This window comes from Marmota flaviventris, chromosome 18 (genome assembly GCF_047511675.1).
Source record: "Marmota flaviventris isolate mMarFla1 chromosome 18, mMarFla1.hap1, whole genome shotgun sequence".
Lineage (NCBI taxonomy): Eukaryota > Metazoa > Chordata > Mammalia > Rodentia > Sciuridae > Marmota > Marmota flaviventris.
The window spans coordinates 19,358,411-19,371,641 of NC_092515.1; the positions used below are offsets into that span (position 1 = coordinate 19,358,411).

A 13,231-nucleotide genomic window follows, 5' to 3' on the forward strand; every position below is an offset into this window, starting at 1 on the left:
AAGCTGCAGGTTGTGACCCATGGTGTGTAATGAAATCAATCCAATGAATTGCTGTGGTATAATAAAAAATAAATATTTGGTTTTTGTTCCCTGTGTTCTTGGTACAGAGCTCCTAAAACCCTTGACGTCTCTGTTCCTGGCACAGACCTCCTAAAACCATTCCCAAGTAATAAGAATATCTTTTTTTTTTTTTTCAAGTAATAAAAATATCTTTTGTGTGCTAATGAGATGTGAGATGACTCCTGGTCAGCTTCAGAATGGGGAAGATCCCCAGAAAGACCAGGCCATGATGAGACGTCTGGAACTTTTAGTTTCCCATTCCCTCCCACCTCCAGAGATGGCAGAGGACCTGGAGATTGAGGTCAATTACCAGGGACCAATGGCTAATGAATCATGTCTGTGTAATTAATCCTCCATAAAAATCCCTAAATGATGGGGTGCAGGTTGCTCCCAGGCTGTGAACAGGTGCTGGGAAGGAGGCACACCCAGAGAGGTCATGGCATCCACATCTACCCACCTCTGTTCTGTATTTCACTCTGTGCCATCTCTTCCCTTTGGCTCTTCCCAAATCGCAGACTCCATAATGAGCCAGAAAGGTGGGTAAAGTGTTTTCCTGAGTTCTGTGAATCATTCCAGTGAATTGTCAAACCTGAGGAGCGGATTTTAAGTTCCCCCAATTGATAGCTAGACAGTGAGAGATCCAGGTATTGCCCTCTCCTGGGACTTGCAGCCCTTACCTGACGTCTTGTGAGACTGAGCCTTTAATTTATTGAGCCTGCTGCTAACTTTGTTAGTTGGAATTGGGATTGAATCGAATTATTGAAAACCTAGTTGGTGTTGGAGAATCAGAGAATTGGAAAGTCGTAAATAACATTTTTTTGCGGTGGGGTGTGGGGGGCGCGGTCTGCCCTGGGGATTGAATCCAGGATTTGGTGCATGATAGCCATGTATTGTACCACTTACCTACATCCCGGCCCAAGATCTTTTTTTTTTTTTAAATAAAGGAAGTTGTTAGAGTAAGTTTTTAGGGAAGAATAGGATATGTTGGAGTGCATCACATCCATGACTTTAGTGAGGCTTATGTTCCAGGGATGCATATGTGTATCCTACGTTGTAATATAAAATGCATTTCATATTGGTGATCATGAAACCTCCCTTTTACTCCTCAAGACTTCAAACTAGTGACATTTGCCAGCCAGTAGTTCACTGCCTGGCTAGGGAAGCCCAGAGGTACAGGTGTAAAAGTTTCCCGGGCAGCCAGAGGATGAGCACTGTCATACATGTGGCAAGGTGAAGGAGAGCCCCAAGGGAGGGGGAGACTGAAGGAAGAGGGGTAGTACTTCGCTCTCTGGAGGAAAGATGGACAGGTGGGAGCAAAGCAAGCAGGTGACAGGGCTGGATTTTCCTCAGCTTAGGAGGGAGCATGGTAAGATACGGTCTCTCTGGATGGCTGGAGCTCTCGGCTAATCAACCTCAGGTTTCTTCATCCATGAAATGAAAACAACATTAGCACCCAAAGAGATGGTTCCTGGACATGAGCTCATCATAGGTCTGGCTCAATGCCTGTTTATTATTTTATAGTTATTTTTGAGGTGATTCTTAATCTGTAAAATGTAAGGTCTTTGAGTAGGTGTAAAAAAAAAACCTGTGTTTGAAAAACGTGTAAAAAAGTCAGCATACTATAGCAACACCTGAACACTCATGTTTTTTGCAGTACAATTCTCATTAGCCAAGTTACGAAATCAGCGCAGGTATCTGCCAGTGGGTGGAAGGATAAAGAAAATATGGTATATGTACATAATGGAATGAAATAATGCCATTTACAGGAAAATGGATAGAATTAGAAGTCCTCAGTTGAACAAAATAAGCCAGTCTCAGAAAGCCAAGTATCACATGCTTTCTCCCAAATGTGGAAACCAACGGGAAAAAGACAACATAAAAGTAGAAGGGAGACTATTAAAGGAAAAGGAAGGTCATGGAAGGTAATGCAGGGTGGATATTATCAAAGTATTTTATGTCTATGTTCTAATATGCCACAACAAAACCCATTATTCTGTATGATTAAAATGCACTAATAGGGACTGGGGTTGTGGCTCAGTGGTGGAGCGCTCACTTAGCACGCTTGAGCTACTGGGTTTGATCCTCAGCACCACATAAAAATAAAATAAAGGGATTGTATCCACCTACAACTAAAAAACAAACAAACATTAATAAAGCTGGGTGCAATGGTGCACACCTGTAATCCAGCAGCTTGGGAGGCTGAGGCGAGAGGATAACGAGTTCAAAGCCAGCCTCAGCAAAAGTGAGGCCCTGAGCAACTCACTGAGACCCTGTCTGTACATAAAATACAAAACAGGGTTGGGATGTAGCTCAGTGGTGCAGTGGCCCTGAGTTCAATCCCCCATACAAAAAAAAAAAAAAAGCAGTAATAATAAAAAAAAAAACCTTCAGTAAAATTTGTTGCTATATATTGCTGAATGCTGTTCCATTCTATGTATACACCATGTGAGTATACCAAATTTTTTTAAAAGCCTTTTTTTAAACTATTTTCTTAGTTGTAGATAGAAATAATACCTTTATTTTATTTTATTTATTTTTATGTGTTGCTGAGGATCAGACCCAGTTCCTCAAACGTGCGAGGCAAGCGCTGTACCATTAAGCTATAATCCAACCCCAAGTATACTAGATTTTACTAGCTAGTGGACATTTAGATTGTTCCTGCTTTTTGGGCTACTATGAATATTCACATACGTGTCTTTGGATACATGCATATTTTTATTTGTCTCATGTCGATTCTTTGAGTGAAAATGCTAGGTTACATGGTAAGTTTTTGTATAACTGTCAAAACTGTTTTCTAAAGTGATTCTACCTTTTACCATCCGCAGTTTATGAGGGCTTCAGTTTCTCCACGTCTTCACTGATGCTATTGTTATCTGACTTTTTTTTTTTAAATCATAGCCAATCTAGTAGGTGTATATTGATGTCTCATTATGGTTTTAATTTGCAGTCCTCTGCTGACTAATGATGTGATATGATATGACTAATGATAAGTTTCATGTGCTTTTAGCTATTCATATATGTTTTTTGGTAAAATGTCCATTCCGGTCTTTTGTCTATTTGAAAAAATATACCAAATTATCTTTTGAATTATTTAGTGTAGCTCTTTATATATTCTGCATACAAATTATTAGATATATAATTTGTAAATATTTTCTCTTGGTCTTTGGCTTTATTCTCTTCTCCGTGTGTGTGTGTGTGTGTGTGTGTGTGTGTGTGTGTGTGTTGGGATTTAAATCTAGGTGCTCAGACATGCTAAGTACTAAGCACATGTTCTTCTGAGCTACATTCCCAGTCCCTTTTTCTTATAGTGTCTCCTAAAAGGCAGAGATTTTAAAACTTTTTTTTTTTTTAGAGAGAGAGAGGGTGAGAGAGAGAATTTTTAATATTTAGTTTTCAGTTTTCGGCGGACACAACATCTTTGTTGGTATGTGGTGCTGAGGATTGAACTTGGGCCACACGCATGCCAGGCAAGCGCGCTACCGCTTGAGCCACATCCCTAGCCCAGATTTTAAAACATGACAGTGACTTTTCATCAGTTTCTTCTCTTGGGATTATGCTCTCAGTGTGTAAGAATATTTTATCCAACCCAATGTCATGAAATTTTCTCCTTTATTTTCTTCTAGAAGATTTAGAGGTGAAGTTCATGTTATGGGCTCTCTTTTTTTCTTTTTCTTTTTTCCCATTGTGCAGTAAAGGATCCACATTGCAGGCCTGAGACTGCTATCCTTAGGCAGGCCTCTTGGCAAGACTGGCTCTGGATTCATGGCTGGAAACTTAGATTTTCGGAGGGTTCCCATCCTCCCAGTCTGATATGAGTGGCTCACCATTCCAACACTGTACAAGTGATGTGTTGTGTGGAACTACCTCCTTCCCTTCCAGGAATTAGAATTTTGGAATTTTGCTAGGTGGAGGTGCCTGCTTGATCAGCCCCCGGTAAAAGTTCTGGATACTGCATCTCAAACGAGCTTTCCTGATAGATGGCATTTCATATGTATTGTCACAGCTCATTACTGGAGGAATTAAATGTGACCTGCATAACTCTACTGGGAGAGAACTCTTAGAAGCCTGTGCCAGCCTTCCTTCAAGACCTCTCATACCCTTTTGCTTTGTTATCTCTTTGCTGTGATAAATCCAAGCAACGAGTTCTGCTAGTCATAGTAGCAAATCGATTGCTGAACCTGGGTATTATGGTTGGGATGTGTGGTGTCCCCAGAAAACCCATGTGTGAGACAATGCCATATTCAGAAGTGAAATGATGAGATTATGAGAGTTGTGACCTAATCAATGAATTAACCCACTGACCTAGATTAACTAGGTAGAAACTATAGGCAGATAGGGTGTGGCTGGAGGAGGTGGGTCAGTGGGGGTGTGCCTTTGGGGTTTCTGTTTTGTCCCCTCTGCTTCGTGGTTCCATGTCCTGAGCTGCTTTCCTCCACCACACCCTTCCACCATGATGTCTGTCTCACTTTGGGCCCAAAGCTGTGGAGTCAGCCATCTAAGGACTGAGCCTCTGAAAATGTGAGCCAGAATAAAATTTTCCTCCCTATTTATTCTTGTCAGGTATTTCAATCACAATGATGAAGAAAGCTGACTAAAACACTGGGGGTGGTCTTGGGGACCCGGACATAACTATGAATGTCTAATTGCTTTAGCATCAGTTGTTAAAAAGACTATCTTTCCCCCGCTTCTAACTGTCCTGGCACGTTTGTCAAAATCATTTGGCCATAAGCCTAAGGATTTATTTCTGGTTCATTGCCTCCCCTCATGCCAGTACAACCCTGTCTTGATTACTGTGAGTTTGTAACAAGTTTTAAAATCAAACAGCACAAATCCTCCAACTTTGTTCTTTTTTCAAAATTATTGTGGCTATTCTAGGTTCTTTGTGTCTCCATACAAATTTTAGTATCTACTTGATGATTTCTGCTAAAAAAAAAAATAACTTATGGAGGGTTGGGGTTGTAGCTTGGTGGCAGAGCAATTGCCTAGTGTGTGTGAGGCACGGGGTTCAATTCTAAGCATTGCATATAAATAAATAAAATAAAGGTCCATTGACAACTAAAAAATATATTTAAAAAAATGCTTATGGGAATTTGGATTGGGATTGCATTGAGTCAGGAAGTCAGCTGGGGAGACTTGACCTCTTGACCATAATGAGTCTTTGATCCTTAAATGTGGAATATCTGTTCATGTAATATCTCAGTGATGTTTCATAGTTTTCAGTGTCCAGATCTTGTACTTTTGTTAAATGGCTATTATGAACAGATTGGTTTTCTCAGTTTCATTTTAAGGTTGTTTATTGCTAGAATATAGAAATAGAATTAATTTGCATGAGTGTTTGTGGTCTCTATTTATTTATTTGTTGCTGGGGATTGAATCCAGGGCCTTGCACATGTTAAAGCACATGCTGTTCCACTGAGCTACACCCCAGCTCTGAATTCTGCATACTGATTGTACCCTGTGACCTTGCTAAATTTATTAGTTCTAACATTTGTTTTATGGATGCCTTGGGATTTTCTACATATAAGATAAGGCAACCAGGTGAGGTGGTGAATGCCTGTAATCCCAGCAGCTCTGGAGGCTGAGGCAGGAGGATCATGAGTTCAAAGCCAGCCTCAGAAATTTAGCGAGATGCTCAGCAACTCAATGAGATGCAGTCTGTAAATAAAATACAAAAATGTGCTGGGGATGTGGTGGAGTGGTCAAGGGGCCCTGGTTTCAATCCTAGTACCCCCCCCCCCCACCCAAAAAAAAAAAAAAAGATAAGGCCACTGTGAATAAAGGCAGTTTTATTTCTTCCTTTCTCATTTGGAAGCCTTTAATTTCTTTCCTTGCCTCATTGCTGCTGGTTTGAACTACTAGTACAGTGTTTGTGAGAAATGACAAAAACGTACATCTCTACCTTATCCAGAAGAGTAATGCAGTCAGTCTTTGACTATTAAGTATGTTAGCTGTCAGATTGTGTAGGTACCTTTTATCAGCTTTTGTAAATTCTTATTTTTCATAGTTTGTTGAAAAACGTTAGCATGAATTTGCATGGGATTTTGTTAACATGCTTTTTGCTGTATCTATTGAGACAACCATGTGTTGTTTTTTGTTTGTTTGTTTGTTTTTTGGTACTGGGGATTGAATCCAGGGGCACTCAACTACTGAGCCATGTCCCCAGCCCTTTTTTTATTTTATTTGGAGACAGGGTCTCACTGAGTTGCTTAGAGCCTTGCTAAGTTGCTGAGGCTGGCTTTGAACTCATGATCCTCCTGCTCAGCCTCCCAAGCCACTGGAATTACTATGCGACTGGGCCCAGCTAACCATGTGTTATTCTACTAATGTAGTGTTACATGAGTTGATTTTCAGATGTTAGACCAATCTTGTATCCTGGAATAAATCATGGTAGATAATCCTTTTTATATGTTGCTGGTTTGGGTTGCTGTTTATTGAGGATTTTTGCATAGGTATTCATAAAGGATATTGACCTGTTTTGTTTTGGATCACAGTAATTCTAGCCTTATAGAATGAGTTGGGAAGTGTTACTTCGTCCTCTGTTTTCTTTGTGAGAGGATAATTTTGTTGTTGTGTATTTTTGTCTCTTGAGATGGGGTCTCACTTGTTGCCCAGGCTGGTCTTGAATTCCTGGGCTCAAGTGATCTGCCTTCTTGAGCCTTCCTAGTGCTGGGACTCATGCGACTGTGCCTGATTTAAAGGGATAATTTATGGCCTTTTAGGGGGTGACTGGAGGCAGTCATTCTTTTCAAGGGTAACTTTTTGCAGGGATCTCTTAGGATGTGGCAGCTTGCAGCATTATTGACTGTGTTCCCGGCTCCATTTGCTGGCGGGTCTGGCTGAAGATGGGGCAGATGCCCAGGGTCTCTGAGACATCTTGTCTGATCACATCTGGCAAGCAAATGCAAGCAGCCCTCTGAGCTTCCCCGCAGGAATTGAGGGTTGGTCTGCTCACCTGGCAGTGGGGTGCTTGGCTGAGGGCACATCTCTCCCTTCTCTCTCTGAACAGAGTAGCCACGAACCAGAAGGTGCGAGAGCAGGTACGCCTGGAGCTGAGTTTCGTCAACTCGGACCTGCAGATGCTCAAGGAGGAGCTGGAGGGGCTCAACATCTCAGTGGGAGTGTATCAGAGCACAGAGTGAGTGGGGCAGCGCGTCATCCAGATGCCTGAGTGTACCTGTGTCCAGGGTGGGACGCAAAGAGGTGGTGGGTAGGGGGTTGTGCACCGAGGGCAGGACAGCCCCTGTTTTGGGAAGTGAGATGATTGGGTTTGGTGTTGAACCAGGTACAAGGGTTAAAGCAATGACCCTGGGGAGTTTGTTGGGAAATATCCGCAGTGTTGGACAGACGGGCGTTTGACCTGGGGTCCCTTGGAACACAGAGAGCAACATGACTGGGTCCCAGCAGGGAGATGGCATCTTTCACATGGGCCGGGGTGGTGGCTGTGATGTAAAGATGCCCTGCAGGTGCTTCTGTGGGTGGCCATAGCTGATGTGCCATGTGAGGACAAGGTTACCCTGCCATTTGCCCTCCCAGACTCTCTTCAAGTACAAGGCCTGGCCCTGGGTCTCTCTGTTGATAGAATGCAAAAAAGTAGAAACTGCCTTGAGGGGGATCTTTTTTTATATATATTTATTTTTTAGTTGACACAATGCCTTAACTTTATTTATTTTAATAAATTATTTTTAATAAATGAGGATGGGACCCAGGGCCTCGTACATGCTAGGTGAGCACTTTACTGCTGAGCCACAACCCCAGTCCAAGGGGGATATTTTATGTCAAAGTTAGGGGGCCCGAGTTCCCCTAGAAGATGGTATAGTGGCGACACTTAAGAAATGTATGACAATAAGTATTGGAGTTTCCTCAGGGAATGTTTATGGGAGGTGGATTATTGAAGTGTGCCTTCAGAAAGTTCTCTGCCCTGGGTGAGCTATTTTTTTGGGGAAAAAAAAATGTTCATCTTTAATTAAGAAGTAGCTGAGCCCTCCAAAGAAGGGTTTACTTGCCATGTGGGGATGTGAGGCTTCTTACTTAGGTGGGTGAGCTCCAGGGGAAACTCAGGCATAAAATAAAATAGTTCCCTGGATTAACAGAAGGAAGACATTTGGGAATTTTGAGCCACCTTGGAGCGTGCATTTCCTGACCCTAATCCTCCCCATGGCACCTGGGTTGTTTTCCAAGCTGAGAGCCAAGAGCAGGTGTCTGGAGTCCTGCTGCTCTTCCCTCAGTGACAGTCCTGTGTGTAGCTGGTTTACCTGTGGTCTCCCAGTGCAGTTTCAAAAACCTGGTCAGGGCAGCAATGAATGGAAGGTTCTCCTAGCCTCTCCTCTGATGTTAAATTCCAGTGTTTCCCCCCAAAATTTCAAGGTTAGGGTTTTTTTTGTTGTTGTTTTCTTTTAGTACTAGGGATTAAACCTGGGGGGTGCTTTACTGTTGAGCTACACCCCAGCCCTTTTTATTTTTTATTTTGAGACAGAGGTTTTGCTAAGTTGCCCAGGCTGGCTTTTAACTTTGATCCTCCTGTCTTAGCCTCCTAAATTGCTAGGATTACAGGCATGTGCCACTATACCTAACCAAAAAGGTCCAAATTCCTCCAGGACTCAGACTTCAGTAATAAATGGAGAGTGGCCATTTTTTTGTTTTGTTTAAAAAAAAAAAAAAAAGCAGGGTTTTCTTACAAAGATGCATCTAAGACCCCTGTATAGTCATAGTCCACAATGGCCTCTCTTGATTCCCCTGTGTTATTGGGGAGAGGGGAGAGACGGGCAGATACCAAATGACAACTTGTATTTGCACCCTTCATTGTAGCTATTTTCAAAGTAGGTTGCTGCTTTCTGAGTGCTGTAGATTGTGAAGCTCTTCTAGAGGTAGGCAGGGAAGAAATGATCTCCCGTACAGATGAGAAAATTCAGGGAGGCTCAGGTCACAAAGAAAGTCATGTTAGCGCCACACTAGGGATGATGGAGTCCTCAGGATACCTGTCACTCTTCTCATTGCCTGGAGAGTCTTGGGAAGAGCCGACCTTGCCGCCAGCCCTGGAGGAGCAAGAAGGCTTGGCCTGCCTTAATCTCCTTCAGGTCCAGCCTTCCTGGCAGGCTTTGGGGAAGCCAGGTACTAAGGTTTGGTCTCACCTGCTTTTAGCACAGCAGTGCCACAGTGGCAGTTTCAGTTTACAGCTGCATTGTCCACTCACCCTGCCCAGCATTCCTGACCTCCTCTCTGGGCTGGGCTAAGCAGCCTGTGGCAGTCTCCTGTTACAGTTCAGGGAGCTAAATCCCTATTTGCTAAACACAGCCTGCTTCCTGTTCACTTCCTTCTGGCCCTGCCCCTAGGAATGTAGGCTCAGGGAGAACTCCTGAGTGCAGGTTGACTGAGGGGTCAGTAGGGGCAGAAGAGGAGGTGGAGGTGAAGTGGAGACTGCAGGCTGACCCTGGACTGGGGAGCTAAGTGTGCCTAGATGTCAAATGGGGCCCCAGGCTGCAAAGTCTTTTCTATGTAGGTAATGGGACACCTGTTGTAATAGCCCCAAATGTGGAGCCCAGGGTTGAGTGTGTAGGGTGTTGGAGGGCAGTTAGACAGGTGGGACCCACTGTGGTGAGGAGAGGGAGAGGAGGGAGGCTTGGAGATTAGAAGGAGGCCCAGCGTAGTGGGTGGTATACCCAGGCTGGGAAGCAGTGAGTGCATGTGGCAGGTCGCTGAAAGTTGAGACTGGAGGGATAAACCAGGGTCAAGTTGGTGGGGTGGGGGTGGGTCTTGTGTGTTAGGCTGCAGCATCCAGCTGTCACAGGGGGCTGGAATCCATTTTAAGAACTGAAGGAAGGGGACGACCCGAGTTGTCCTTAGGGAACGGGAACCCGTCAGCTAGCTGTGTGGTGGACTGGTGTGAGGACAGAAGTGGGGACCTGAGCTGGGTTGCTGGGGTGAGGCTGTGGAGTGCCAGGTGGCCTGGTTGGGGTGTTCACATGCCTTGTTGTACTCTTTGTAGGGAGGCGTTTATGATCCCTCTGATTCCTCTTGGCCTGAAGGAAACCAAAGACGTCGACTTTTCAGTCGTCCTCAAGGTAAAGCACTTGGCCTCAGTGTTTAAAATGGGAAAAAAGAAATTGTGTATTCCTCGCAGTGGTCTGAGGCCCACTGGGCCAGGCGCCAGTGATATCTGTCTGCAGGTGACCGTCAGTCATTCCTCTTAACTTGCTCTCTTCTTTGCTGACTTCTGAAGCTCCTCCTGAGAACCTGGAAAAGGTGGGCTGGGATCCCAGATGGACCTCCACGGGAGGCCAGGTGGAAGAGGGTCTGTGGTGGGTGTCCTTTAGAATTTTAAGAACTGTACCCTGTTATACCTTTCTTCTTAAATTGTGTAACCAATTAAGGCCATGTTTTTGGAAGAACGGCTAAAGTCTCCCGCCCCCAACATATCATCATGGAAAACTTCGAAACTTATAGAAAAACTGAAAGAATCCTACAGTCATCCTGAAAGAATCCTACCAGTAACATTTTGCTTTATTGCCCACCTGTCCATTTATGCCTCCCTGTGTCTGCCCACCAGTCCATTTTATTTTATGATGCATTTCAAAGTAAATCAAAGATATCAATTCACTACCCTTAAATACTTGAATAGCTCAAGTTTGGGGTTTGGTTTTTCTGATTCTTGAGTTTCTGAGCTCCTTTCTCATTCAGTAGGTACTTGTAGATCTGCAGCAGTCACTGTATTGCCACCTGGAGATGCCACAAGCCTTACCTTGGGGGCCTGTGAGTCCTGGGGGGGGGGGGTCAGGTAGGACACTGGAGATCTTTGTTAGAGTCATACAAGAGAGATGGAGCTTCCACACTGGGGCCAGGAGACCATCCACACCTAGAATATTTAATTGTTCTTCCTTTCCCTAGGTCCATCAGTTTGAGGTTTGGTGTCACCAGCTGGCTGGGCTGGCAACTAACAAAACACAAACACAGAAATGTTTTGTGGATCAAAGACGCCTCTGAGACCTCAGGTGTCAGCTCCCACGCTGGAAGGCAAGGGGAGCAAGGGAGGCAAGAGGCAAGAGAGAGAGCCCACCTGAAATCCCCCTGTTTATTGGGGAAAAGCCATTCATAGAATATTCCACCCAAATAGGCAAGGGATTGGGTTTCAAAAGATGGAGTCTTGCTTGGTGATGTCTTGTGGTCAGCAGGTTGATTGACATCTTGGAAAGCCACACCCATCTCCGGTACTGTGTAGGATCACAGGCAGAGCGACAGAAAAATGGGTCACACAGCCCAAAAAACGTGTAACGCCAGACCAGTCCCAAATGTGCATAGCTCACACACACAGACCATGGATGGCTCGAGACAGTTTGGTGTTTTTTTGGTACTGGGAACTAAACCCAGGACTTTCGCAGGCTAAGCAGCTATACTACTACTGAGCCATATCCCCAACTCCATGTTCAGTTTGAGATTTAATGACTCACCTCCATCTGCTGTTTAGGAGATGAGGTATAAGGTATAAGGTAGTATCTATCTCTGAGCTTTCCAGTACAGATTCAAGGGATAGGAATTAAACCCAGCATTGTAAAAAAAAAAATGCTTCAAAGAATGATGTTTCTTTCCTTACTAATCCTGTTCGTTGATTCATTTTGTACTATTATTAGTTAAGAAAAAAAATGATCATGGCATTTTGGCCACTATAGAATTAATTTTTACCACAGTACTGGAGATTGAACCAGGGGTGCTTTACCACTAGCTACATACCCAGCCCTTTTTGTTTTATTTTGAGACAGAGGCTCAATAAGTTGCTAAGGCTGGCCTCAAACTTGTGATCCTCCTGCCACAGCCTCTGCAGGAGTAGCTGAGATTACAGTGCACCACCATGTCCAGCCAGAATTTGTCTTTTAAAAGCAGTGGATTAATACTTTGAAAGCAACTGCACTTGACCTCTTCTTAAACAGAGGCTATGAGTCACATGATATACACGTCCCTTTACTCAGGGTCTTTTTGTTGTTGTTGTTGTTACAGGGGATTGAACTCGGGGGCACTTGACCATGGAGCCACATCCCCAGCCCTCCTCAGTCTCCTGAGCTGCTGGGATTACAGGCGTGTGCCACCGTGCTGGCTACCCAGGGTCTTTTGACTGCTGCCTTTGTTTAAATTTAGGGTCAGGTTTCCGTGAGTTTGGAGTTTTTATTCGAGTTGGAGAAAGGCAATTGGTGGTATTTCAGGGTTCAGATTGATCAAAAAGTTGATTTTCTGGGTAGAAAACTGTTTAGGATCAGCCTCTTTATGCCAGCTTTTCACAGCCCGTCTGAACTTTTGAGATGTGATTTGCCACTGCTCTATGGGACTCAAGATAATCCCTGTATTTGTAGAAAAGTTGCATTTCTACAATTTTTTTTTTTTTTTCTTAAGATTTAATTTGTCTGTTGCCCGGTGCCAGAGTTAAAAAGAATGTGGACGTTTTAAAGGAGACTCTCTTGGAGAAACTTAGGAATGTTTGGGGCATCTGCAAGGATCCAAATAGGTCATGTTGCTGAATTCCACATTAAAGCAAGTGGAAAAAAAAAAAAATCACATGCTGTGGGCATAGCCAATTACCATTCAGTGAGGCTTCCAACCATGTCATTTTATCTGAAAAGGGACGCTGCAAATGTCAGTCATCCAAAAATGAGAACGTTTGGGGACTTTCTATTTTCTCCCTTCCACATTTGTATTTGAGAGAAACAAGCAAAACAGAAGTTGTTCAGTGGACTTTGTCAGGGCCATTCCATTTCAAATCTGACATGTGTCCATGGGAGGTTTAAGGTCAGGAAAGCTTCATGATGTAATTTTTTTTTTTTTAAAGGAATTTAACCTTTATTTATTTGTTTGTTTTAATGTGGTGCTGAGGATCGAATCCAGGGCCTCACCCGTGCTAGGCAAGTGCTCTCCCACTGAGCCACAACCCCAGCCCTCATGACGTAATTTTATTCTGTTTTAAAGACATGGGCTTTAAAATGGCTGCTTTAGAAAGCATCATCAGGCCTACTGGTGTAGCTCAGAGGCAGATGCTTGCCTAGAATACACAGGGCCCTGGATTCAATCCCTGCACCACAAAAAACAAAAGCAGCAGCAACTGAAATTATCAAAATGCATGCCTTTTCCAGAGAATTTGAGGTTTTATTTGTCTGTTTGCTTTCCTTTTTGTTTTATCTTTACTGGAGATTGA

At 43.6% G+C, this 13,231-nt stretch overlaps 1 protein-coding gene across 2 annotated transcripts in view; it reads left to right on the plus strand.

The window, feature by feature from the left end:
• The window catches only part of Rhpn2 (rhophilin Rho GTPase binding protein 2), a 64,412-nt gene that overhangs the window by 22,215 nt on the left and 28,966 nt on the right, over nucleotides 1-13,231 (plus strand). Inside the window, exons 3-4 of one of the 2 annotated variants that reach the window (XM_027941416.2) lie at nucleotides 7,067-7,195; nucleotides 10,043-10,118. In XM_027941416.2, coding sequence (XP_027797217.1) covers nucleotides 7,067-7,195; nucleotides 10,043-10,118 — 205 coding nt within the window. The remainder of the gene's footprint in view (nucleotides 1-7,066; nucleotides 7,196-10,042; nucleotides 10,119-13,231) is intronic. The other variant, XM_071604570.1, reaches the window with a different exon arrangement.